This window comes from Poeciliopsis prolifica, unplaced genomic scaffold (genome assembly GCF_027474105.1).
Source record: "Poeciliopsis prolifica strain line A6 unplaced genomic scaffold, Auburn_PproV2 SCAFFOLD015, whole genome shotgun sequence".
NCBI classification, from domain to species: domain Eukaryota; kingdom Metazoa; phylum Chordata; class Actinopteri; order Cyprinodontiformes; family Poeciliidae; genus Poeciliopsis; species Poeciliopsis prolifica.
The window spans coordinates 1,678,348-1,701,829 of record NW_026562390.1 but is presented as its reverse complement, the minus strand read 5'-3'; the positions used below and the strand labels follow the sequence as shown (position 1 = coordinate 1,701,829).

Here is a 23,482-nt window from a genome sequence, read left to right as displayed (position 1 = left end):
GAAAGAGGGAAGTCAAAGAAATGAGTGAAAGCAGAGGGTTGAAATCATCGAGCAGCAGCCGCCGGTCCAGGCCGCCTGATAACCTTATCATGGCCTCTCCACGCTGTAACGGCTGCAGCAGCAGCGAGATGGGGAGGAGCGGGCAGATAGCGAGTAAACGCCGCGGGACGGGACGTCTGTGAACAAAGGATGGCCCAGACAAAGAGGGAAGACATGAAAGATCGAGCAAATCTTCAGCGCTGAGCAAACAGATTGCCACTGACAATCAGCTGGGTTTTCTGTCAGTGCTTTACTGGAGTTGGGCAATAACTACCTACATTGACTCAGTAGTTGTGCTGATTGATGGCTCAGTATAAGTGTCAAACCCAAGGCCCAGGGGCCAAATCTGGCCCGCCGCAGCTTTTTATGTGGCCCTCTATGTTAACAAGTCCCTCCAGTTTTTCACAAATCTGCAAAAATTCACATAAAATCAACAAATCCCCACAATTTTTATAATCTTACTGCAAATTTTGTCTCAAAATTGATCAAAAACATTATGTTTAATTGCCTATTTGATGTAAAAGGTACTGTCCGGCATATAAAATAGTCACTTTTAGGGTAAATATTATAAAAATTCCTTACAAATAATTCTAAATTATCATTATAAAATCTGTGATTTTGATTGCAAAAAAAACACAAAAACAAACATGAAACCCTGGATGGACTGATAAGCATAAAAAGATGTTCAATATTATTTAATTCTAAGAAACAATTGTTGAATCCTGAAACAAACAGCTGGTCACTTTAATGGGTTTTATCAATATATTCTGGGACAACCAACCCTTTAATTCAGATTTTTAATGTGGGGCAAAATAAAAATGAGTTTGACCGCACTCCTTTAGTTTGAAATTAGTTCCAATTGATTAAGTCAGAGCTCAGTCCAAACTTTCTGCAGGCCAGAACCTCCATGTTGAAAGTTCTCAGGGGCCAAAATTAAAAACACAAAAATAATATTATTGTGAATTAATTTTCTTTACCTGCCCAACAATAAATCAAATTAATGTTAAATTCTTCTTTAATGACTAATCGTTAAAAAAGACTTATATTAAGTAAGTTTAGGAAAAAATAAATGCATCAATGTTTGATGTCTGTAGAAGAAGAAAAACTTGAACTAAAATAAATAAGGTGACGGATGAATATCCAGCAGCATCTTAGATTACTCTGTAAACACTCAGATGAGTGAAGTGTCTCTGTTTCTTCCTCATGGGATGATAATCTGTTGACAGTTCCAGGGCGGGACGGAGGAAAAATCTTGTTTATTCAGATCCTTTTTAAAACACAGGATTTCTCAGATTACTTGATCGCACTTTTACCAGCAATTACAAATCCAAAATATCTGCAGGAAGAATTTTTAAAGGACAGGTTGGTAAACTGTAAACTTAAAAAAATGAAAAAAAAAAAAAAAAAAAAAAAGTCACACACAGACAGGTCTTGTCTCGCGATAGTGTTGAGAATGCTGCCCTCGTGTGGCCAGAAACGACACAGCATCAACATCAATCATTCTTACAGATTTAAAAACTTGATTTTTCCACAATTTTGTCTTCCAGTACAAGAATTTAACTTTAAGCAAGTGAAACTGCAACAAAATACTAAAAATTTCAAGAGTCCACAAATAAAACCAGAGAAATTATTAATTAAATCTTTTGTAAAATGATTTAAAAACCTTAAAGTGGCTGTGCTGCATAAGAGTTTTCCTTTTACGTTTTTATTGTTATTATTTTCTGTTATTTTACAAAACCAGAAATCAGTTGTTTGTCACTGATATTAACTAAATCATTTTTGATTTATTTATTGTTTACTAACTACAGTCTGAATATTTGTAAAATACTAACCTGTCCATCATATTTTAAAATTAAATTGTACATGTTTAATCAGCAATGCAGGAAGCTTTTTAAATCAAATTATGAAAGTTTAATGTAAAACACACAAAAATATATTATTGTTTCTTAAATTAGAATATCAATAACTAAAATACTGTTAGGAATTAAAAGATGTTTTAAAAATCCTGTAGCAACATACTCATCTTCAACAGCGAGCTATTTTCATTTATTTATGTGTTTATTTTATTTTTATTTTATTTTCATTCCGGTTAGTAAGTCATAGAATTTGGCTCTGGAAAAAAGCGGAACCTTTCACATCGCGAACTTGTTTCCGCCCGAGCTTATTTTGCACGTTCACCGTCCGCGCACTGCGTTTCTCATTCGTTTCCGCTCGCTTTTAACGGCAGCAATGGCGGCGGTCGGTGCTGCGGATCAGGGGGACGTGACGCTCAACTTCACCCTGAAGGAGCTGCAGTTGTCCGGCCGGAGCGGAGACGCCGCGCCGGGCGGCTCGTCCGCCGTGGAGCTGCGGAGCAAGAAGCTGGTGTGCGTGGAATATCCCGCGATGGTGACCAGCGTGGAGAGGATGCTGGAGACGCTGGGAGGAGAACACACGGTGGCGAAAGTAAGCGGAACCAACAGCTGCTGGTTCGAGGATTTTTACTACTCTGTTCTATGAGTATTTTTTTTATTTCTGCTCTTGAGCAAAATTTCTGTATTTTTTTACCCACTGATTGAAGAACAAACATGTTTTGGACTAAATTCACCAGATAAAAACCTGCTGTTTTCAGAAACTCATTTGGAGAAATTTCTCCTGCCTTTTGTTGTTTATTTTTATTACTTTTATGAATTGTTGTCATTTTCGTCTTTGAGATAAATAAATCCACCTGATGACGTAATTTTTAAATAGTAAATGATTGATTATCAGGTATTCAGTTTATATTCTTTTTTACTCTTTGGTATCTTCTGAAGTCGTGCTGTTCTTACTTGGTTTCTCTACCATCTCTGAAAATATTAAAGGTAAAGCAAGTAACTTTTATAACATATATATTTTTACATATCAAAAATAGATTTTTTATATGTAAATTTTGTTGAAATTGTCACAGTGCAGGATAAAATAATCCATGAAAAACATTGAACTCCTCCATCCTCTCCCAGCGGCGAATAAAATCAACCAATCAGAGCCTGGGGGCGGGACTTAGCGCTGTCAATCACTCTCAATGTGGCATTGCTCATTGCACTCTTGTTAGGGAGTAGTTAGTTAATCCTTGTTAGCATGGCCACCAATCACTGTTGTGTACATGAGGATGATTGACAGCGCTAATACACTCCTTTATGTCTTTGTGTTTTTTCTTTTAACATTTTATCAATCAGTACTAGAATTATCTGCTTACGTCTTTAAAGTTCATATTGTTATTGTGTTTCCCAATATGATTATTGATTATTAACCTCGTATTCCTGGTTTTCCTACAGACGTTCAGTGACCCCAGCAGGCGACTGGAGATGCGTTTCCGACCCCGTGACCCCTTCTGCCACGCTATGTGTGGAAACCGGCTCCCGTCGAGCAACCTCCTCCTCAGGGTGCGACGGCGGGTCCGAAAAAAAGACCCCAAAGACGCTCAGATCCAGATGGACATCCTGGGAATCATCGGAACGACGTACAAGTTCCAGGGTAAAACCTGCTGCACTGCGTCTCATTTGTTAAATTTACAGAAACTGAAAACGTGTTTTTGCTCTGCAGGGATGGCCGACTTCCAGTGCCTTGCTGTGGATTCCCAGAACGGGAAAAGCGTGTCTCTCTACGACAAAATCATCCTCCGTAAAGCGGAGAATCAAGCCTTCTTCGCGCAGGACGTTCCTTACTTCCTGCCCCCGGCCATTTTCTCACGCCTCGACAGTCCGGTGGATTACTTCTACCGACCCGACGCCGTTCAGAAGCTGACGTCGTCGCTGTAGGTCGACCTGAAGTCAGGGAGAATACGCAAGAGGATTAGTGCCACTGAAAATTATTGACATTTTGTCTTTAGTCTCATAATTTTGACTTTAACCTCAGAATTAAAATTCTATTTTTCCTCAGAATTCTGACTTGTCTGAGATTATCAGTCGGTGGCTCTGATCCTCTTCCGTTGGGGAACGAGGGAGTTTGATATGTTCTGTAAATGTTTTCCTGTTTTGCGTTCGCAGCCCTCTGCCCATCAGTAAGAACTTCATCGGTTTGAACCGCGCCCGGCGGCCTCACAACGCCATCTTCATCAGCTTCACGGACCCGGCCGTTCCCACCGAGTGCCTGGAGGCGGCGCGGGTCAACTGGGGTCGGCTGTGCCTGAAGGAGCATGACCAGCAGAGCGAGGAGAAGGTCAAGAAGGTATTTGTTCAGCTGAAAACACGGCCGGCCCGACCGGAAAGTTGGAGCGTCCGACTCTGTTATGCAATGTTGAACGGTTTGTTTTTATCTAATCTCTGGAAAACATTTTGCTGCTCAGATGTTTGAGAGTCGACCCATCTGGTCCCGCAACGCCCTCAAGGCCAACCTGGACCTCCACCCGGAGAAGCTCAAGCTGTTGCTGCCCGTCTACGCCTACTACATGGTGAGCAGCACGTTCTGCAGGCAACCTGGAGACCGCAGCAATGTGTTGCAGCAATGTGTTGCAGCAAAGTGTTGCACAACTGGAAGCCAAAAAACTGCTGAGCTTCCAGTTGTTCTATCTTATTTTCTTTTTTCTTCCTGTTTTTTATTTTCTTGTCCAGGTTCTTGTTTCATTCTTCATGTTTTTTTCTTTTTCCACTTTGTGTTCTTTTATTTCTTCCTTCCGTTTTCCTGTTTTTATGTCTTTGCCAACTTCTTCCTCTTTTCTCTCCTCTTTATTTTGTCGTCTATTTTGTCTTTCATCCTTTTTATCTTTCGTCTTTCTTTCCTCCTCCCTTTTCTTTCTTTTGTCTTTTTGAATTTCATAAAATAAAAAAAGCATAATTTTAAGGTAAATTAATTTCTGTACTTAAATGTAGAAATTAAAACTTCTAACATTAATTCTCAGAAAGTTGTTACTACAAATAAAAATCAATTGAAAAATTAAATTTTAATACAGAAATGTGACATTTTGTCAATCTCCAGCAGACTCAGAGACACGCTCAGGGTAAAACACAACGTCTTTGCTAACCGGGGAGAATCAAATAAATTAAATGGAAGGTTTAGTGGAAGGAAAAAACATGGCACATAAGGATTGTTTCAGCTGTTGTTTTCGAGCCTCCAGGTGTTTTTTCTCCAGGTGACCGGACCCTGGAGGAGCCTGTGGGTTCGGCTCGGTTACGACCCCAGAAAGACCACCGAGTCCAAGAAATACCAGATGCTGGACTTCAGGATCCGGGTCAGCTCCAAATACGGTGAGGAGACCCAAATAACGGCATCGAAACACCAGCCACCATGTTCCTGATGAACTTACAACGTCATTAATAATCTGGTGCTGCTCAGGATTTATCGTTCTTTTCCTAATCTGGAAGAAAATTTGGGCTACAAGTAACGATTAATCGATCATTCTGATGATTGATCAGATTTAAAAATGACACACTCTACATATTTTTTAATTTAACAGTTAATAGTTTTTCATACAATATTATAAATATGTTAAAAGATGCAAATAAATAATTCAATTCCTTTTTAAATTAAGAAAAACATTTTGTCTAAAAATCTGAAGCAGGTGAACTTTTGGCTAAAGTATATATGTAGATATATATATATATATATATATATATATATATATATATATATATATATATATATATATATATATATATATATATATATATATATATAAAATTCCCTTCTCACCACCGCGGGTGGTTCTTATTCTCTGAGCTCGGGTCCTCTACCAGAGGCCTGGGAGCTTGAGGGTCCTGCAGTATCTTGGCTGTGCCAAGGACTGCACATTTCTGGACTGAGATGTCTGATGTTGTTCCTGGGATCTGTTGTAGCCACTGCTCCAGTTTGGGGGTTACTGCCCCGAGGGCCCCGATGACCACAGGCACCACTGTGGTCTTCACCTTCCAGGCCCTCTCCAGTTCCTCCCTGAGGCCCTGGTATTTCTCCAGTTTCTCGTGCTCCTTTTTCCTGATGTTGCAATCACTTGGTATTGCTACATCTACCACAACGGCTTTCCTCTGTGTTTATCCACTACGACAATGTCTGGTTGGTTTGCCATTACCATTTTGTCTGTCTGGATCTGGAAGTCCCACAGGATCTTAGCTCTGGCGTTCTCCACCACCTTTGGGGGTGTTTCCCACTTTGATCTCGGGGTTTCCAGTCCATATTCTGCACAGATGTTTCTGTACACAATGCCTGCCACTTGGTTATGTCGCTCCATGTACGCTTTCCCTGCCAGTATCTTGCACCCTGCTGTGATGTGCTGGACTGTCTCAGGGGCCTCCTTGCACAACCTACACCTTGGGTCTTGTCTGGTGTGGTAGATCTGGGCCTCTATTGCTCTGGTGTTTAGGGCCTGTTCCTGGGCTGCCAGGATGAGGGCCTCTGTGCCCTCATCCTGGCCGCCCATATAAGAAACAATATATATATATATATATATATATATATATATATATATATATATATATATATATATATATATATATATATATATATATATGTTTGAAATACACAGTATTTTGGCTCAAGTTTGCTCTGAATATGTTTTTATTTTCAGTAAATAACCTTTTTTGACTTTGAATACTCATGTTAGCGATTAATCGATTACTAAATTACTTGATTGTAATGGTAATTAATCTAATTAATCACTTCAGTCCTGTACGCAACCAATTGTTTCCATGAATTGTAATAGTTTTCTCTAAATCTCAGGGTCAAATCTAAACATACATCCTGTGTAACATTGGCTGGACATTTGGTCTCTTCTAGAGTTTAGTTGAGATTGTTGGTTTTCTGACATATTTCTGATTTTTAACAGGTTTTCTGTTCAAGTGCTTAGAGAACGACAACATGGATTCATAGGTTTATTTAGCCATCGTATAGCCAGTTTTGTGCTGGTATTAGTGTGTTTCCTTCAGTTTGTTGCCGTTGCCGGCTGTTTGTGGTGTGTTATATTTTCATCATGCTTTTCTTGGTCTGTGAAGGCTGCACTCCACCCAACATCCCGGTGAAAGCCAAGAGGAGCACGCTGAGCTACAGCCTGCCGACCACGCTCAACAAAACAGGTTTCAATTCATGCAAATTCGTTTTGATTGTAGAGCTGAAAATATCCTTCACTATTAAGGGCTGCATTGAAATATTTGGCGTGAATATTCTCTCAGATTAATTATCTTTTGATTACATTTTTTCTGCAGCCCTATTTTATTGTAAGAAACAGAATTGTCTTCACAATAATATAATCTCGAGACTAAAGATGAATCATTTCCTAAGTTCCTCCGGCTGCCAGCCTGATGGATATTCCCGCCCCAGAAGGTCCCGGTACCAGCCGCGACCCGCCTCCCGTCTCCTACCAGCTGAAGGTCGGTGAACAAAAACACCAAGAACATGAACAATTTAAAGCGTTTTGTTGTGAAACGCCCCCCTCTGGTTGTGCAGGAGTCTGCTTACGTGTTCAGAGACGGCTTGCTGCCTCCACACAGGCAGATGTTCTACCAGCTGTGTGATTTGGACGTGGACAGGTACCGGCGCCGGGCATCTTTAAAGCTCTGTCCCGCCGCGGCCAGCGTTTGCTAACGGCTCTGCTTCCTCAGCATCAAAGAGGCGATAAGCCAGAACGACGGCGAGGAGCGGGAGTGTGACGAGCGCGACGGCTGGTGTGTCGTCGGCACCACGGACAAACTGAGAGACATTATCTCCACGATGATAAAGAAGGTGGTCAGGGAGAAGAAACCAGGTATGAGAAACAACTTCAACATATTTCCTCTTTTCATAATTGACTAATCAAGCAATACTGAGAAATCCCACCTCCAGTTCATCTTGATCTAATCTTAATCTATGCAATGATTTGTATGTGTCTGGATATTTTTATACTTCTACATCAAATGTGCTTGATGTAGAAGCTGTTTTTGGGCGTCTGGAAAATTAGTCGTTTTAAAAACCTTTCAAATGTTGAGTAAATCCCACGAGCGCTGCGCCGTTACCTAGAACATTTGGTCAGCAGGTTTTACTGCTGTGCGCTCTGCACAACAGCTGCCAGAAACCAGAAGCAGCTCGCAGCACTTTTCCTGGTTGTGGAGGAGGCTCCACGTCTGCTTTTCAAAGTCGTAAGCTTGTACAATTTTGCCTCCGTTTGCAGCCATTTCAATGTGAGAATGTGGGTAAACGTTGAGTTGGGGGCCGTGACCGGCAGCAGCTTGTTTGGATTTGAAGTGAAAAGACGCCTTAAAACAGGCAGAACTGAGCAGACAGAAATCTTAATATCTAAGAAGGATTTTCTGTAAAAATAAATGTAGTGAACATGTTTTTTTCTCACCAGTAGATCCTAACCCTAACCTGTTTGGTCACCTTTAAACATAATATTTATTTTTTTATTCTTCAGTTCATTTTCTCTCCTTTCCTTTCAGAAAATCATGACAGGCTCCCAAAAAGACGACGGAAAGGACTTTTAAAATACAAGATGAAAGACCCAAAAGGAGAGGATGAGGAAGAGGACGATGAAGAAGCAGAGGCAAAGGAGGGTGACAACAAAGAAGATGAAGAGGAAAACGAGGATGAGGAGTTTCAGCCTTCAGAAGGAAGTGAAAATGAGATGGAGACAGAAATCCTGGATTATATGTGACGAAATAATCTGGAGTCATTTATGTAAAAAGTTTGGGTTTTTTGTTAAATGTAAATAAAGAAATCCGTTTCTTCTAGAGCTTTGAGGTGCTGAGTCTCTACTCGTAAGATCTTCCACTCATTGGATATCAGGTTGCTGCTCGGTGATCCAACAGGGAAATCTAGGAATCTCCCTTTCCAGATTCTCCTCCAACCTGGAAAACTTCCAAAGGAGCCATCCTGATTGTGTGATTACAGACAATCAATCAAATAATAATTAATTGTCGATTAATGGTTCACTAGATTAAAATGTGTTCCAATCGATTGACTATTAACGTCCGTTTGACCTTATTTAGTGCTGTAATTTGGCCTCCAACCAGCAGAGGGCGCCGCTGCTCATCCGTTAGCAGAGCCGTTGATACAGAAACAAAGATAACAACCAAAAACTACTGATGTTCTGCAGGCGAAACGCAGGAAAATGACTACATAATGGTTGACACGACGACAGATCTTAACTGTATTTTGTTGCTAAACCATTCAGGGATTTAAAATCCAACAGAAGTTTTTTAAAGTGTATTTCAGCTGCAGGGACTTTAAAACTGCGTGATGTTCTCCATGTTTTCAGTTTAAGGGAGAACAGCAGCAGCAGGTTCTGGATCAACAAGGCTTTAATTAAAGTAATTTTATTAAATTACTTTGTTTTTCTGAATCAGTTTTTAACAGGATATAATATAATCTCATACAGAAACAAACAGTATTTTTTTTATATATATCTTAATTGTTTAATCCTGGACTGTAGAATACTGATTTTGCAACAGTTTTTATGTCTCTGAAGGTTTATGTTTGAATTATTATTTTTTTATCCTTGAATATATTTGTCTTCATGAGATCATTTAAAGGTGCAGCACGCCTAAAACGCAGCCTTTCACATGTCTGGCTTTAGTTTATTTCTTTGCTTCAGTAAATTTCCATGAGTTGGTCACTTGGCACAAGCATTTCAGCTCGCTTTGAGAAACTGATATGAGACTGGATCGTTCCTTGATGTGGAAGTAGAGAAAATCAGCAAATTTATGGTCATGTCAACGTAAATTTTCAATCAAGTTGAAGAACTGACATTAAACTTTACACAATGAGTGTTTTTTCTTGTTGTGAAGGGTAATATGTATCTGAAGAAAACTCAGAAACATGCACACATGAGCTGGTTAATGATTATGAGTCATGTCTGCACATGTGTCAGATGCTATTTAAAAGGAGAGCCTGACAATCATCCTGGGTTTTATTCCTGATGGCGGTTCTCGGGGTTTTGGTTGCTCTTTCCGTTCTGCTGGAGATCATCTCTGCCACCTCTGTAAGTCCTCAACAAGCAAAACTCACACCAACAGAATCAGAATTATCTAGAGATAACCAGATTCCTATCTTGCTTCTGATATTTTCTGTTTTTCTATAAAAAAATGACTTATTTAAGCCTAAGTGTCTGTTTGTAACCCTTGCAGCTCGGGGTTGTGTCCACCGAGGGAGGGCTGGTGAAGGGTCAGAACCTTCTCCTGGGCTACCGTCGCTACATGGATGTTTTTAAAGGCATTCCCTTCGCTGACATCCCTGGAAGGTTTGAGAAGCCAAAGCGTCACCCGGGCTGGAGCGGTGTGTGACCCCAGCATGCTGTCCATACCAGCCAGGACCGATGCTCAAAACAGCCTGTTTATTCCAGAATGCAACTCAAATGTATTTATTTTGGCTTAAGTTAAATATGTAGTTTGATTTTTTTAAATTATTCAGTCTGACACTTGTGTTGACAAAAATAGATTTACAATTATATTTAATTTTTTATATTTTTACCTCCTAAGCATTAAACTAAACATGCAATGTTTTATTTAATTAATTTTTTTTGATGTTTTTAATTTAATTGAAAACATTCTCAGCAATGGAAACAGGGTTTGGGTCACTTTATGTTTTTAAAATGGCTGCTGATAGATGTGATACTTGCTACTGCGAGCTTAAAGGTTGAGATGATCACGGAAATTAATTTATATTATAAATTTATATTGGAGAATCCTTCTAAAAACACTTTTAACTACTTATTTTAATAGTTTATACACCGAAAACAGCGTAATATATATTAATATGGACAGTTCTATGGCTAGTACCGCAGCGGCACAAGCTAACATTAACGCTCTTCCCATATTTTGTCTTCCTCAAATCGCCCTCGGGGATTCAGCCAATCAGCGCCAAGAAAAAATTAATGGCGCTACAGGATTGGCTGCTTTGTGAACGGCAGCCAATAGCGCTTCACATAGCATTTTAGCTAGGTATAGCTTGTCAAGCTGCATTTTCGTTCTTTTCTTTTTTTGTTCAACAAAAATATCACTATTAACAAGCTTAATATTACTATTAAGCTCGTTTCATTTTAACACAATGAAACGAGCTTTCATTGTGTTAAAATGAAAGCTCATATTAACACAATGAGCTTTCATTTTGTTGCTGAAAATGAAAAAGTAAGAGTAGCACTACTTCAACATGTGTTTATTAGCTAGCCGTTCAAAAAGTTGCTCATTTGAGAATAAAAAAGGTTAAAAAGGCAACTCTACTGAGCATCAGAACATCTGATTGAATGTTTTCATCACACAAATATGTGAAATTAGGTCCAAATTCTCATATTTTAAAGACTAAAATTAAGAAAAAATATATAAAATAATAAAGAGTAGGAAGATTATAAAATATTACTAAAGTAAAAGTAAACTGTACAGTGTCGTTAAACTACTCCTAAAAGTTTTTTGGGTTTTGTCCAAAAGGTTACTCAAGTACATATAAGTGAGACATTGTAACGAGTTACTATCCACATTTAGGTGCATGAATGCATTGAGTTGCTGCCATTTGATTGAATTATTTTCTAATAGTTAATTAATCAATTAAAAATGCCACCTTGTGTTGTTATGTGCCTAATCAGATACACTTAAGGCCACCCAGTACAGGGACAAATGCCTTCAACTGGACCCTTACATGACCGCTGTCTCTGGCAACGAGGACTGTCTTTACCTGAACATCTGGGTTCCTCATCTTGGCTCAGGTAAATATCTACATTTACCGACAGAGGCGATCAAATTTAGACCAAACTAAGTCCGTTTTTTTTCCAGTGGCCTCCAATATGCCGGTCATGGTCTGGATCCACGGTGGAGCATTCATGTTTGGTGAGTCATTTGGAATGAACTTCCTGGGAAACTATCTCTACAGCGGACAGGAAATGGCAGAGAGAGGAAATGTTATCGTTGTGACATTGGGATACCGTGTGGGAACCCTTGGCTTCCTGAGTGCTGGAGACTCTACTCTTCCTGGTAGGAACCCTTTAAAAAGATCCAGTTGGTACCGTCAATGCTTCGTGCAGTCTTCACCTTGTTGGATCTCGTTTAGGAAATTATGGGCTGTGGGACCAGCAGGCCGCCATTGCATGGGTGCACAGAAACATCCAGTCGTTTGGAGGAGACCCCAGCAACATCACCATCTTTGGAGAGTCCGCCGGAGGAGCCGGTGTTAGCTTCCAGGTCAGAGGTTTAACTCGGACCATTCAGCAGATTTTTAAGAACATAAACATCTGTAAACAGATATTGAATGGATAAAAGCTATTTGTGGGCACATTACCATTGTCAATATGCTAATGTGCTAATAGCAGAGCTAATTTTTTGATAATTGCTTGTTTAGTGGACTTAGTGTGATGTCCATGACTATTATAAGCCTTTCTGAATTACTTTGGAAGGATGTTAATAAATGTGTTTCCTGTTTCTCTGACAGACACTCACCCCTCACAACAAGGGGCTGATCAGGCGAGCCATCTCCCAAAGCGGCGTCGCCCTTTGCCCTTGGTCTATCAACAGAAACCCTCGCAAGTATGCTGAAGAGGTACATGGCTCCTATTACCCAGGTTTCAGGAATCATTAAAGTGCATGCTGTAAAACACCAGCAATGTGACATTTTTAGAGCTTTTTCTCCAGGTTGCTCTGAAAGTCAACTGCCCCATTGACAGCAGAATGGCCGCCTGTCTGAAGATGACTGATCCACTGGTTCTCACTAAAGCGGGAAGCGTCTCTTTGACCAGCTCTGCTGACGGTGAGCTCCACACTCCTTCTAATCTGCTAATGCACTTTAGCATTTTAGCTAACTTTGAAAACACTTAGCCTCACCTAAATTAATTTTCTAAATAAATTCGAAAGTGCTAATTTACTTGGCTGATTTGTAAACTTTCATTTGAATAAAGTTTTGTTTATAGTTAGCTGCTTATCGTCAGAACGCTCAACAACTCTAAAACTAGAACCACGAGAAAATGGTTTGTTCAAAAGAATCATTTTCTGAGCACAAATAAATCTATATTGCAACACAATTGAGGTTGGTGTCAAAATGGTTACATTTAGCATTAGCATTAGCAATGCTAAATATCCACTAATATCATGTCAGTGTGGAGCTCTAGCGTTAGCTAAGCTAATGTTTATGAGCAGTGCTCTAGGTTAGTCAGTTTAGTCAGTAGTTACCGTTACTGAATGTTTCATTTTCTTAATATCAATGTGCATATTTAAAAAATTCAAGTAAGGAAAAGCCATTAAAATTAGCTCTATGCATTTATTTGACCCCATTGAGGGCAATGTAAAGTGTTATTTCACTGACTGATGCTAAAATGGTTAAATTTAGCCTGTTAGCATTAGCACTAGCTTTAGCAATGGCTAATGTCAGTGTAGCATTTTAACATTTTTCAACAAATATGGCCCATTTGTTGAAAAAATCTTTGTTAGTTGGCATGAATAACTTTGATTAATGATTTTTAGCATCTTTTTTGATATGAAAAACTTTCTTAGTGAAATATAAAAAGAAAACTTGAGGTGAAAATCAAAGCATATTTTATTTGAAGTAAATATTTTGTGTTTTACTGTTGAATTAGATTAATCTGAGTCAGTATCTCTGTCGGTCAGACCCTTTTATCTACAACCTGGCTCTTACTCCTGTGATTGATGGCGACTTCTTGCCCGATGACCCGTCCAATCTGTTCCACAACGCCGCCGACATCGACTACCTGGCCGGAGCCAACGACATGGACGGACACATCTTTACCAGTTTTGATGTCCCGTCAATCAACTCCCTTCTGACAGTCACCTCTGTGTGAGTTCAAGTTGTATTTACTCGATTTGTGACACAATTAGTTTGTTGAAAGCAGGTAAAAGTTTCAAATCACCTCTAATTTTAATAGCTTGAAAGTGATTTGATCAGTTCTGTTTACTTTCTGAAGGTTTTTGTTGACTTTTAGTTGCTCATTTACCCATTTTTGGCTGTTACTCTTCCTCATCTGCTGTTAGTAGCTCAAATTGTTTGAAATAAAACAGGCAATTTCACTGTAACTCTATTCTAACAGTAACAGAATAGAGTTACTCACATTTCTCTTGAAATGTGTGGAATATTTAATGAATCCAGCTAAAGGAAAATACATGTCTTCTGGAAATAACTAAAGCAGATAAAATCTCATTGTCTAAGGAAGCATGAAAGATCACTTTTCAAAAGGCTGGTGACACTACTGACCAGGAAGTTGAACTCAAAACTTTTGCACAGGATTTGATGCCTTGTGCCAGATCTAAATGTCCAACATTCTTGTCCTGACTGAAGTGATGAGGTCAAGAGGCTCCTGGGTTCTTTCACCAAGGAGAAAGGGACCCTTGGCATTGAGAATGGCTTCTCCACCTACTCCTTGGACTGGGGATCCAATCCCAGCCAGGAGGCCATCAAGAAAACTGTCGTGGCCATCGAAACAGACTACATATTCCTGATTCCCACTCAGGCTGCCCTTTATCTCCACGCCTCCAATGCCAGGTAAGAATACACGCTTCTTTTACAAATAAAGCATATTTGGTTATTGTGAAAGAGTTTTATCTTTTCATTTCTCCATTTGAGAACTGGTCGCACCTACTCGTATCTGTTCTCTGAGCCCAACCGTTTGGGACCCTTCACCAAGCCCTGGCTGGGCGCTGATCACGCCGATGACCTGCAGTACGTCTTTGGAAAGCCTTTCTCCACACCGCTGGGGTACTGGCCGAAACATCGGGACTTGTCTGGATACATGATCGCCTACTGGACCAACTTTGCCAAGACGGGGTATTAATACAACACAAAATGTGTTTTCAGACTTGGAAATCGATCAAGCTTGGTGTAATTGTCTTCTTCTTTGGTTCACAGAGATCCTAACGTAGGAGATCTGCGCGTACCTGCAACATGGCCGACATTTACATCCACTGGACACAAGTACTTGGAGATCAATTCCAACATGGACGCCGGCTACGTGAGGCAGAAGCTGAGGTTGCGCTACGTGAATTTCTGGACCAACATTTTTCCCAACCTTCCCTCCATCTATTCAGAATAACACCTGCGTTTGCAATGAAGCCAATGTCTAGAGGGGCTGGTTCATAAAAAATAAACACACGAATGAGGAATACAAACACTGCTTTCTTAGTTTTTATTTCATACTAAGATATTATACAGAATAACAATTTAAAAAGTAAATTGATATATTTAGATTTTTATTGCTGCCTCATTGACATCACTCTGGAAAGTATCTCCAACTAATTGTCAAGCTGCAATAGTGCTGTAGTTATTTTAACTACAAAGAAAAATAAGAAAAACTAATTATCAAGAATGTAAAACTTTCTTATTTTTGCATTTCAATTTCCCATTGGTGCTTAAAAACTTAAAATTAGTCTAACTGGAGCAATTCATAAAACAAGGAATTGGGAAGTAAAATAACATCCATTATTTTCTTAAATACTGAAAATTAATTTGGATTCGTCTATATGCCGATGACATCATGCTCTACTTTCTCCTCTTTCAACTCTGTAGCATCTACTTTTAACTCAGCTTCAACTCTGGATAAGTCTTCGCTGATAGCTCCAGATGTGACCAGATGTTTCATTGTTTTTATCAGAAAAATGTAAAACGTGTGCTGATACTCAAACTCTACATTACAGGTGTCAAACTCAAGGCCCGTGGGCCAAATCAGGCCCACCACAGCTTTTTATGCGGCCCTCTAGATCCTAAACACTAAGCATGCTGAAATGTTGTGTTATTAATCAAATCAATGCTGTTTTTACCTGTTTTATCTGTGACAAATTATATTAATCAGCCCCTCCAACTTTCTTGAGAATTATCATGAAAATTTCCCCCAAAAATCAACAAACTGCACTAACATATTTTTCTCAAAAATTGTTAAAAACCTTTTTACTTGTACCAAACCACTGCCTGAGCCTTAACTGATGTCGGATTATAGTCCAGCGAGTAATAAAAAGTCAGATTTACAGTCATAAATAAGCGGAAATATTGAAAATATGTCCAAATGTTTTGATTTTTATGGCAAAAAAAAGAATATATGTGCAGTAATCGTTTCAGTCCCTCAACATCAGGAACTGATTGATATTCTAACAGTCTGTAAACCAGTTTTATCAATATTTTCTGGTGCAACTGGCCCTTTAAGAGCATTTATGATCCTAATTTGGCCCAAAATGAAAACCAGTTTGATGCCCGTTCTCCACAAATACCAGCTAGCCAGTATGAAAGCATATAGCTGCCTGACTGGCTATTCAGCTAAAAATGAAAAGAACCACCAGGTGAAATGGAGGAAACAGTGACAAAAGAACCCAAAATAAAATAATAAAACCATTTTATTATCCTACATAGGAATAATATACAGGAAGTTATGAAGTAGAAAATTAACCGATTTATTAGTTTTTCACTTATAGGTATCGGTAGACTGACTGAGAATAATTTAATGAACCTTTTGTATTTTTCCATGTTGTATTCTTATAAATAGATTTAAATAACTGTAGAACCTGGTAAATCCTGCAGAATTGCAAAGATTGTTTATGTTTTGTTTATCAAGTCTATATTTAGTCAGCCTGATGAAGGAGTGTATCATGAAGCCTTACACACCGCGCGGTGTTTTGGGACTGTACGCTGTGTAAGACAGCTGTATAAACCAAGTCTGGCTTCCTGATAAAAGTTATTTTTAGTTACCCACGTTGTTGTTCCCATGTTGGCAATGGCAACCTGTTCGCCCAATGACCTTGGAGGGTAAAAAACAACGGATGGATGTTTTTTACCCAACACAACATGGATCCAGAAAAGGTTCCTTTGAAAGGATGACCATGTGCACTTTGACCTCGGTGAAGCTGTCACAAATCGTACAAACGTATTTTTTTGAACGTCAAATAAAAGCCAAATTAAAGCTATAAAGTTAAGACAAAGATGGAGGTTTTCTGTTTTTATTTAACCTGGAGAATCCAAAACGATTTCTCACATGTCAACTTTTACATGAGTTCATTACATAAGTTGGTTTTTATGGAATTTTGGCTAAATTTGGCAAATCGATAATAATATCCTGGATCTTTCTCAAACATCGGTGACTTTGTTTTATCGTTCATGTTCCAAAACTGCACAAAAAAGAAGGAATTAAACTTTCACAACAGCATTTTCCTCATGTTTTAAAAGTAATACTTGTATAATTTAGGACAGTCTGGAGCCTGCACACCTGAGCAGGTCATTGATTGTGTAACTGTGGGAAAAGCTGCACACTGGGTGGGTGTGTGCCAGATGCTGTGGAGGATGTGCGGTGGGCAGGTCTCCTTTATAAATGCATGGCTGGACACCAGCCTGTTGCTCACAGTTCATCCTGATCATCATGTTTGGGATTTTGGTTGCTGCTGCCGTTTTTCTGGAGGCCGTCTCCGCCACCTCCGTGAGTTTCTCTCCAATCCTCACATTAACAGTGTTTTTGGTTAAACATGTTCTAAATCCCACTGGAAATGAATTATTATTATATTAAAAACAAAAACGTCTACTTTCTGAGCTTCTCCGTGTTCATCGTTGCAGCTCGGGATTGTCAATACCGAGGGAGGAGCGGTGCAGGGAGAAAATATTCGCCTGGGGTATCAGCGGCACATGGATGTCTTCAAAGGCATTCCCTTCGCTGCCCCTCCTGGACGGTTTGAGAAGCCGAAGCGTCACTCTGGCTGGGATGGTGGGTAAACCAGTCACAATAACCAGTTAAGGTTATCCAACAAAGAGCCATTCTGGGACTTTGTTGTGACCTGATTGGTCAGAAACAGGAAGCTGAAGACTTCCACACATTTTATGTTAATTATAATCCAGTAGACTTTAAAGGGAAATGTGTTACTTTCTTCTTCGTCTCTGGGCTCTGGTGAAGATTTTTCTCATTTTTAGCAAATATTTCAAATGATCAACTATTTGACTGCCTGTTTTGACTAAAATTTTAAATACATTTTGTTTTATTCTAATGGTTAGCTTTTCATTTCTGGGTGTTTTTACTGTAAACGAAGAAAAAACTAAATTGCAATATTTGGTATGGAATAATATTCAAACAAAATATTGGAATAAATTAACTTATACCTAAGTGCATTTACTTGAGTAACTTTTTGAAATAAAAATGTACTTTTACCCAAAAAAAATTTCCATGCTGTATTTTTGTACTTTTACTTGAGTTACTTTATTATGCAGTATTTCTACTCTTTCTTGAGTGAAATTTCTGGATTTTTCCCCACTTGAAAAACAAAATTCACCAGACTCAGACACACACCTGCCGTTTTTGTTGAAGTTTCTTAAGTTTTTTATTGAAAGAAACTGTTTTGGAATAAATATCTTTCTGCCCGATGTTAGTTTTTGTTCCTTATGTAAATTATTGTCATTTTGGTCTTTAAAATACCAAAATTTCCACAAAACTCTACACTTTGGTCCATCTCAGATGGTCCATCAGTTTTAAATACCACTGCGCTAGCAACCAGAGCTAGCATTATGCTAATGAGCTGCTCATGAACAAAACAACTCATTGAAATAGCATTTTTATTAGCTTAAAGCTAATTTGCCAAAACCCACACAAAGAGCGAAAAACGTATCTTTCATAAGCTAAAAACATTCAGTGTCAACTCACCACTTTGGGCAATGCTTCAAAAGTGATAACGAAGTAGTTTTAAGGTTAATTTAGATTGATTGCTTTGCCTTAAAACCACTTCCGGTCTGCCAGGAAGTCACTTTAACCCCGTGTGAAGCAAACTGTAGAGCCCCCTAGTGGAATCGGAGGGGTGAATCCAACAGTCATGTCATTATATTTGTGTATTAATTCTGATCAGGCACTTGGAAGGCCACTAGCTTCAAGCCAAGATGCTTTCAGCTGACGATTCTCATGGACGACGTCTATGGCAGCGAGGACTGTCTTTACCTGAACATCTGGGTTCCTCACATCAACTCAGGTAAACGCTTAGACTTAGCACTAAATGTGACGGAAATTTAACCAAGACCAACTGCAATAATGTTCCCTTAAATTTTCAGTGGCCTCCAATCTGCCTGTCATGGTCTGGATTTACGGTGGAGCTTTCTTGGTTGGAGGCTCGATGGGTGCCAACTTCCTGGATAACTATCTGTACAGCGGACAGGAAATTGCAGACAGAGGAAACGTCATTGTGGTGACATTGGGATACCGTGTGGGAACCCTTGGCTTCCTGAGTGCAGGAGACTCTACTATGCCTGGTAGGCAGCTTTTGAAAATATCCAGAGGTTCAATGACTTTTTTCTTGCAAACATCACTTTGGATCATGTTTAGGAAATTATGGACTGTGGGACCAGCAGGCTGCCATTGCATGGGTGCACAGAAACATCCGCTCATTTGGAGGAGACCCCACCAAAATTACCATCTTTGGAGAGTCCGCCGGAGGAGCCAGTGTTAGTTTCCAGGTCAGAAGCTGCCCAAAGTAAAATGTCTAAATCAATTTGGAGGGATTTTTAAAAATAATCTGCTTTTTGTTTTTTTTCTCTCAGACTCTCACTCCCTACAACAAGGGAATAATCAAGAGAGCCATCTCCCAAAGTGGGGTCGCCCTTTGCCCTTGGGCTGTCAATAGAAACCCTCGCAAGTATGCTGAAGAGGTACATGGCTCTTCTTGTGTTTTTCATTTTATGGATAATCTGAAATACATATCTTCAAACAAAAGCGACAGGTTGTTTTTGGAACCTAACCCTTCAGGTGGCTCTGAAAGTCAACTGCCCCACTGATAGTCGCATGGCCACCTGTCTGAGAATGACCAACCCCAAGGCGCTGACATTAGCGGGAAAGATCCATCTCTCTGGCTCACCTGACGGTAAGTCAAAGGCTGAATATGGACCTACTTTTCAACAGCTTTACAACTTCAAGACTTTCTCCACAGCAGAACATTACTAAATAAATACACAATTGTTCTTGATCACTTTAGCCTAGCATGTTTACTCCTGTTTCTCCATTGACCAGACCCTCTGGTGAACAACCTGGTTCTGTCTCCTGTGATTGATGGCGACTTCCTGCCGGATGATCCATCCAATCTGTTCCACAACGCCGCCGACATCGACTACATGGCCGGAGCCAACGACATGGATGGACACATCTTCACAGGCATTGATGTCCCATCAGTCAACTCTGCATTGTTGGACACGCCTATGTGAGTTCAAGTGAACATTGTGAGCCATTCAGTGTACTGGGATCAGATCCAGAAAGGTAGAAAAGGTTTAAACAACCCAGAGCTTCTTTTGAATTGGCCCCCAATAATCCAGTTCATCTTCTAAAATGGTCAAATGCATCATTAAATATGAGTGTCTTAAATCCTTCTGCTGACTGCAGTGATGACGTTAAGAGGCTCTTGAGTTCCTTTACCAAGGAGAAGGGATCGCTTGGTTTGGATAACGCCTTCTCCACGTACAGCCTGGACTGGGGAACCAAACCCAGCAGGGAGACTGTCAAGAAAACTGTTGTGGCCATCGAAACGGACTACCTTTTCCTAATTCCCACTCAGGCTGCCCTTTATCTTCATGCCTCCAAAGCAGGGTAAGAAGAAGATCCGTAATTACAAATATCACTCTCGAATGTTTCGCTCATTTCTGTAAAGGCTCAACGTTTGAGCTGGCATTAATCAAAACAGTCTGCTGATTGTAATGTTAAAAAGTGAAACATTTTACAAGTATTTCTTTTTTTTGACCTGTCATAAAATTTACAACTGTTGGTTTATTTTTCAAAGTTATATTTCGACCATGTTAATTTATAAAATGTCACAATTTCAAATATAATAAATATTTAACATTTAAATACTTAATTTTCAAACTACATATCCAGTTCCAAACTAAATATTTAGTTTATAAGATAAATATCTATCTTGAAAATAAATAGTTAGCAAGCTTGCTAGCAGCACCCGACAGTTTGTGTAACTGCAGTTTTCAAGTTCTGATGTTAAAAGGGGCAAAACAATTTGTTTTTCTTTCTACTCCACATTTATGCTCTACCCTTACATTAAAGGTTATTTAATTAATTAAAGGTTATTTTGTATGAATATTCATCAGCTTTCGGTGATATTTATTGTTTTAATCTGTTAAATCCTCTTGTTTTCCACTGAAGAACTGGTCGCACCTACTCGTACCTCTTCTCTGAGCCCAACCGTTTGGGAGGCCTGCTCACCCCCTTCCCATCCTGGCTGGGCGCCGACCACGCTGACGACCTGCAGTACGTCTTTGGAAAGCCCTTCTCCACCCCGCTGGGGTACTGGCCGCGCCATCGGGACGCTTCCGGTTACATGATCGCCTACTGGACCAACTTTGCCAAAACGGGGTATGAATACAACCCAAAATCCAATTACAAGAGTGGAAATAGATCTGCAGCCGTGTTTCTCAAGCTTTGCCAGAATGAGAACCACTTCGTTCACATGTATCAAACACAAGGCCCATGGGCCTAAACTGACCCGCCATAAGGTTTTATGTGGTCCAGAGGACCACATAAAACCTTAAAAATAACCTTCGTATGCTTGAATATTTTAATCAATTAAACGAAAGCAGTTTTCAACAGAAGAGGATTAGGTGAAGAAATAATTGTAATTTTTTTAGATCAGAAGTCAGAATTCTGAAAGAAATATCAGAATTCTTAGAAAAAAGTAGAAACGAGGAAAAGTCAGAATTCTGAGAAAAAGTTAGTTTTTTCAAAATTCAGAAAAAATAAAAAGCTCTGACTTTTGAAAAATATCAGAGTTCTTAGAAAAAGGTAAAAATTATTATAAAAAAGTCAAATTTTACTGATATTTTTCTTAACATTTTTGAGTTTTGATCAGAAAGCTAAAAAACAGAGAAAGAAAAAATAAACCTAATTCTGTACCATTAAATATAAAATGACCACATATTTAATCAATTGTAGCTATTTATCTATTATATTTAAATAATTTAATTCAATAATTTTGAATTAGATAAAGTAAACGTAGCTGTAAAACATAACGTCCCTTCCTCCAGCTATATAAATTATCTTGGCATTGTTTTCTTTCCTCTAGTATCTTTTTCTTTTGAGTGACTCAGTTTTAAGCCATTTATTCATTGTTATTTTTAAAGACAATCCTTCGGTAAGCTAGCCGTAAACTAGCTTACCAAACTAGCATACAGCTGACGTCACTGTAAATAAACGATCCGTTACTTGCAGTACCTTTGAGGCCACTAGGGGTGCCCGCGGACTGCAGTTTGGGAAAGACTGACCTAGCTTCATTACGACTTTTGTGTAGTTCATATATTGTAGCTAGCGGTTAGCTCGCTAAGCTACGTCTTTTTAGCTGTGGATATATTGTTCGTGGAAGGACTTGTGTCCTTTCATACATTTGTTGGTGGGCGAATTAAGTTAGGATGATGAAAAGGACCGGAAGCGGAGAGACATTTTTCAGATTACTTGTCATCAAAACAGGAAGTTCCCCTTGCCCTTTCAGATTTAGCTTCCGGTTGTCGTGAAAAAAGTCTATTCATGACATTTTGTGTCTCTGGTTGGCAGAGACCCCAACAACGGAGGCCTGAGCGTCCCAGTTTCGTGGCCCAAATTCACGTCTAGTGGACACCAGTTTGTGGAGATCAATGGCAACATGGACGGCACTTCTGTGGGACAGAAGCTGAGGATGCGCTATGTGAATTTCTGGACCAGCGTCCTCCCCAACCTTCCCACCATGTACGCGGACTCAGAGTAAAGAGTTCCGGCTGGACATGAACCCTCGATCACAAGTCGATCACAAGTCTCTGTTTAGAACAAATAAATGGATGAAAGAAATAATAAAAACACTTGTCTGCTTTTTTTTGTTTGCTTTTGTGTTTAAACTGGTTACTTTAAACTGTGTACACATTGTTTTTCTGTTTTTTTAATTATGTTAAGACTTTCTAAAGTGGTACTTAATATTGTGACTTACAAATAAAGCACAGCATCAGAAAAAAATTAAATATCAAATACATTTTTTATGTTTTTATTATAATTTTGCTGTAGATTTATATATAAAATTAATCATAAATTATTATTCTTTATATTAGTAATAATACTAGTACAGGATTTGTGTTTTTTTCCATTTGTTTTTGTTTTCATTTAAGTAAAATATTCTATGTAATTTTAATTAATATATTTATTAATTTAATTCAATTCGCACAAATAACAGCAGATGGCGCTTTACACCCATTTCTGTTACATCCTGCTGCTGTTTGTGAACTTTGTTATAAAGAGGTTAAGATCCTGCAGGAGAAGGTCAGCAGCGCCCAGGATGACTTGCAGAAGGCTGACGGTTTGTTCAAAGATCTCCACTGCAGATATGAGACGGACATCACTGCTTTGATAGAACTAACAGAGCAGTACCAACAGCAGGTGACTTGTCTGCAAAATGACTTGGAGAGAGCCAGACAGATTCTGTCTGGCTCTCTCCAAGTCATTTCTGACCTGCTGAGACAAGACAAAGATCGTTCCCAAGAGAAGGAGGTAAGTTCTCTAATCCAACTCGACCTGGTCCAAGTTTCCAGCCAAGAGGATTCTTCAGAGGAGGCGCTTTCTGGAGGACCTTGTTCC

The 23,482-nt window shown here is 39.2% G+C and overlaps 3 protein-coding genes across 4 annotated transcripts; all 3 read left to right on the top strand.

Moving 5' to 3' along the window:
* Positions 1 to 2,229: 2,229 nt before the first annotated feature.
* gtf3c5 (general transcription factor IIIC, polypeptide 5) lies at positions 2,230 to 8,687 on the top strand. The gene is made up of 11 exons (XM_055040764.1): positions 2,230 to 2,484; positions 3,333 to 3,531; positions 3,601 to 3,811; positions 4,044 to 4,224; positions 4,343 to 4,447; positions 5,126 to 5,240; positions 6,978 to 7,058; positions 7,264 to 7,352; positions 7,429 to 7,511; positions 7,584 to 7,726; positions 8,397 to 8,687. Exons 1-11 carry the CDS (start codon positions 2,269 to 2,271, stop codon positions 8,609 to 8,611), a joined length of 1,638 nt encoding a protein of 545 aa, XP_054896739.1. The 5' UTR covers positions 2,230 to 2,268; the 3' UTR covers positions 8,612 to 8,687.
* Positions 8,688 to 9,862: 1,175 nt separating this feature from the next.
* LOC129366456 (bile salt-activated lipase-like) lies at positions 9,863 to 15,053 on the top strand. 2 transcript variants are annotated; one of them, XM_055040315.1, is made up of 11 exons: positions 9,863 to 9,937; positions 10,083 to 10,230; positions 11,534 to 11,653; positions 11,721 to 11,918; positions 11,995 to 12,125; positions 12,373 to 12,480; positions 12,573 to 12,687; positions 13,542 to 13,728; positions 14,227 to 14,430; positions 14,512 to 14,712; positions 14,794 to 15,053. In XM_055040315.1, the coding sequence occupies exons 1-11, from the start codon at positions 9,875 to 9,877 to the stop codon at positions 14,975 to 14,977; spliced, it is 1,659 nt and encodes a 552-aa protein (XP_054896290.1). In that variant the 5' UTR covers positions 9,863 to 9,874; the 3' UTR covers positions 14,978 to 15,053. The 2 variants fall into 2 exon arrangements, with proteins under 2 accessions (XP_054896290.1, XP_054896291.1); XM_055040316.1 differs by lacking the exons at positions 9,863 to 9,937; positions 10,083 to 10,230 and adding an exon at positions 10,238 to 10,311.
* A 2,207-nt stretch (positions 15,054 to 17,260) lies between these two features.
* LOC129366712 (bile salt-activated lipase-like) lies at positions 17,261 to 22,714 on the top strand. Its single transcript, XM_055040708.1, has 11 exons — positions 17,261 to 17,341; positions 17,476 to 17,623; positions 18,750 to 18,869; positions 18,949 to 19,146; positions 19,220 to 19,350; positions 19,435 to 19,542; positions 19,640 to 19,754; positions 19,901 to 20,087; positions 20,267 to 20,470; positions 21,035 to 21,244; positions 22,436 to 22,714. Exons 1-11 carry the CDS (start codon positions 17,285 to 17,287, stop codon positions 22,623 to 22,625), a joined length of 1,668 nt encoding a protein of 555 aa, XP_054896683.1. The 5' UTR covers positions 17,261 to 17,284; the 3' UTR covers positions 22,626 to 22,714.
* Positions 22,715 to 23,482: the final 768 nt, after the last annotated feature.

Excerpts from the sequence above, each read along its gene's own strand:
- gtf3c5 (XM_055040764.1), top strand. The coding sequence starts at position 2,269 with ATGGCGGCGGTCGGTGCTGCGGATCAGGGGGACGTGACGCTCAACTTC. Across the intron at positions 2,485-3,332 it reads GAGAACACACGGTGGCGAAA|ACGTTCAGTGACCCCAGCAG; the intron begins GTAAGCGGAACC and ends GTTTTCCTACAG. Across the intron at positions 4,225-4,342 it reads GCGAGGAGAAGGTCAAGAAG|ATGTTTGAGAGTCGACCCAT; the intron begins GTATTTGTTCAG and ends TTTGCTGCTCAG.
- LOC129366456 (XM_055040315.1), top strand. The coding sequence starts at position 9,875 with ATGGCGGTTCTCGGGGTTTTGGTTGCTCTTTCCGTTCTGCTGGAGATC. Across the intron at positions 10,231-11,533 it reads GCGTCACCCGGGCTGGAGCG|ATACACTTAAGGCCACCCAG; the intron begins GTGTGTGACCCC and ends GTGCCTAATCAG. Across the intron at positions 12,688-13,541 it reads TTTGACCAGCTCTGCTGACG|ACCCTTTTATCTACAACCTG; the intron begins GTGAGCTCCACA and ends TCTGTCGGTCAG.
- LOC129366712 (XM_055040708.1), top strand. The coding sequence starts at position 17,285 with ATGTTTGGGATTTTGGTTGCTGCTGCCGTTTTTCTGGAGGCCGTCTCC. Across the intron at positions 17,624-18,749 it reads GCGTCACTCTGGCTGGGATG|GCACTTGGAAGGCCACTAGC; the intron begins GTGGGTAAACCA and ends AATTCTGATCAG. Across the intron at positions 19,543-19,639 it reads CTCGCAAGTATGCTGAAGAG|GTGGCTCTGAAAGTCAACTG; the intron begins GTACATGGCTCT and ends CTAACCCTTCAG.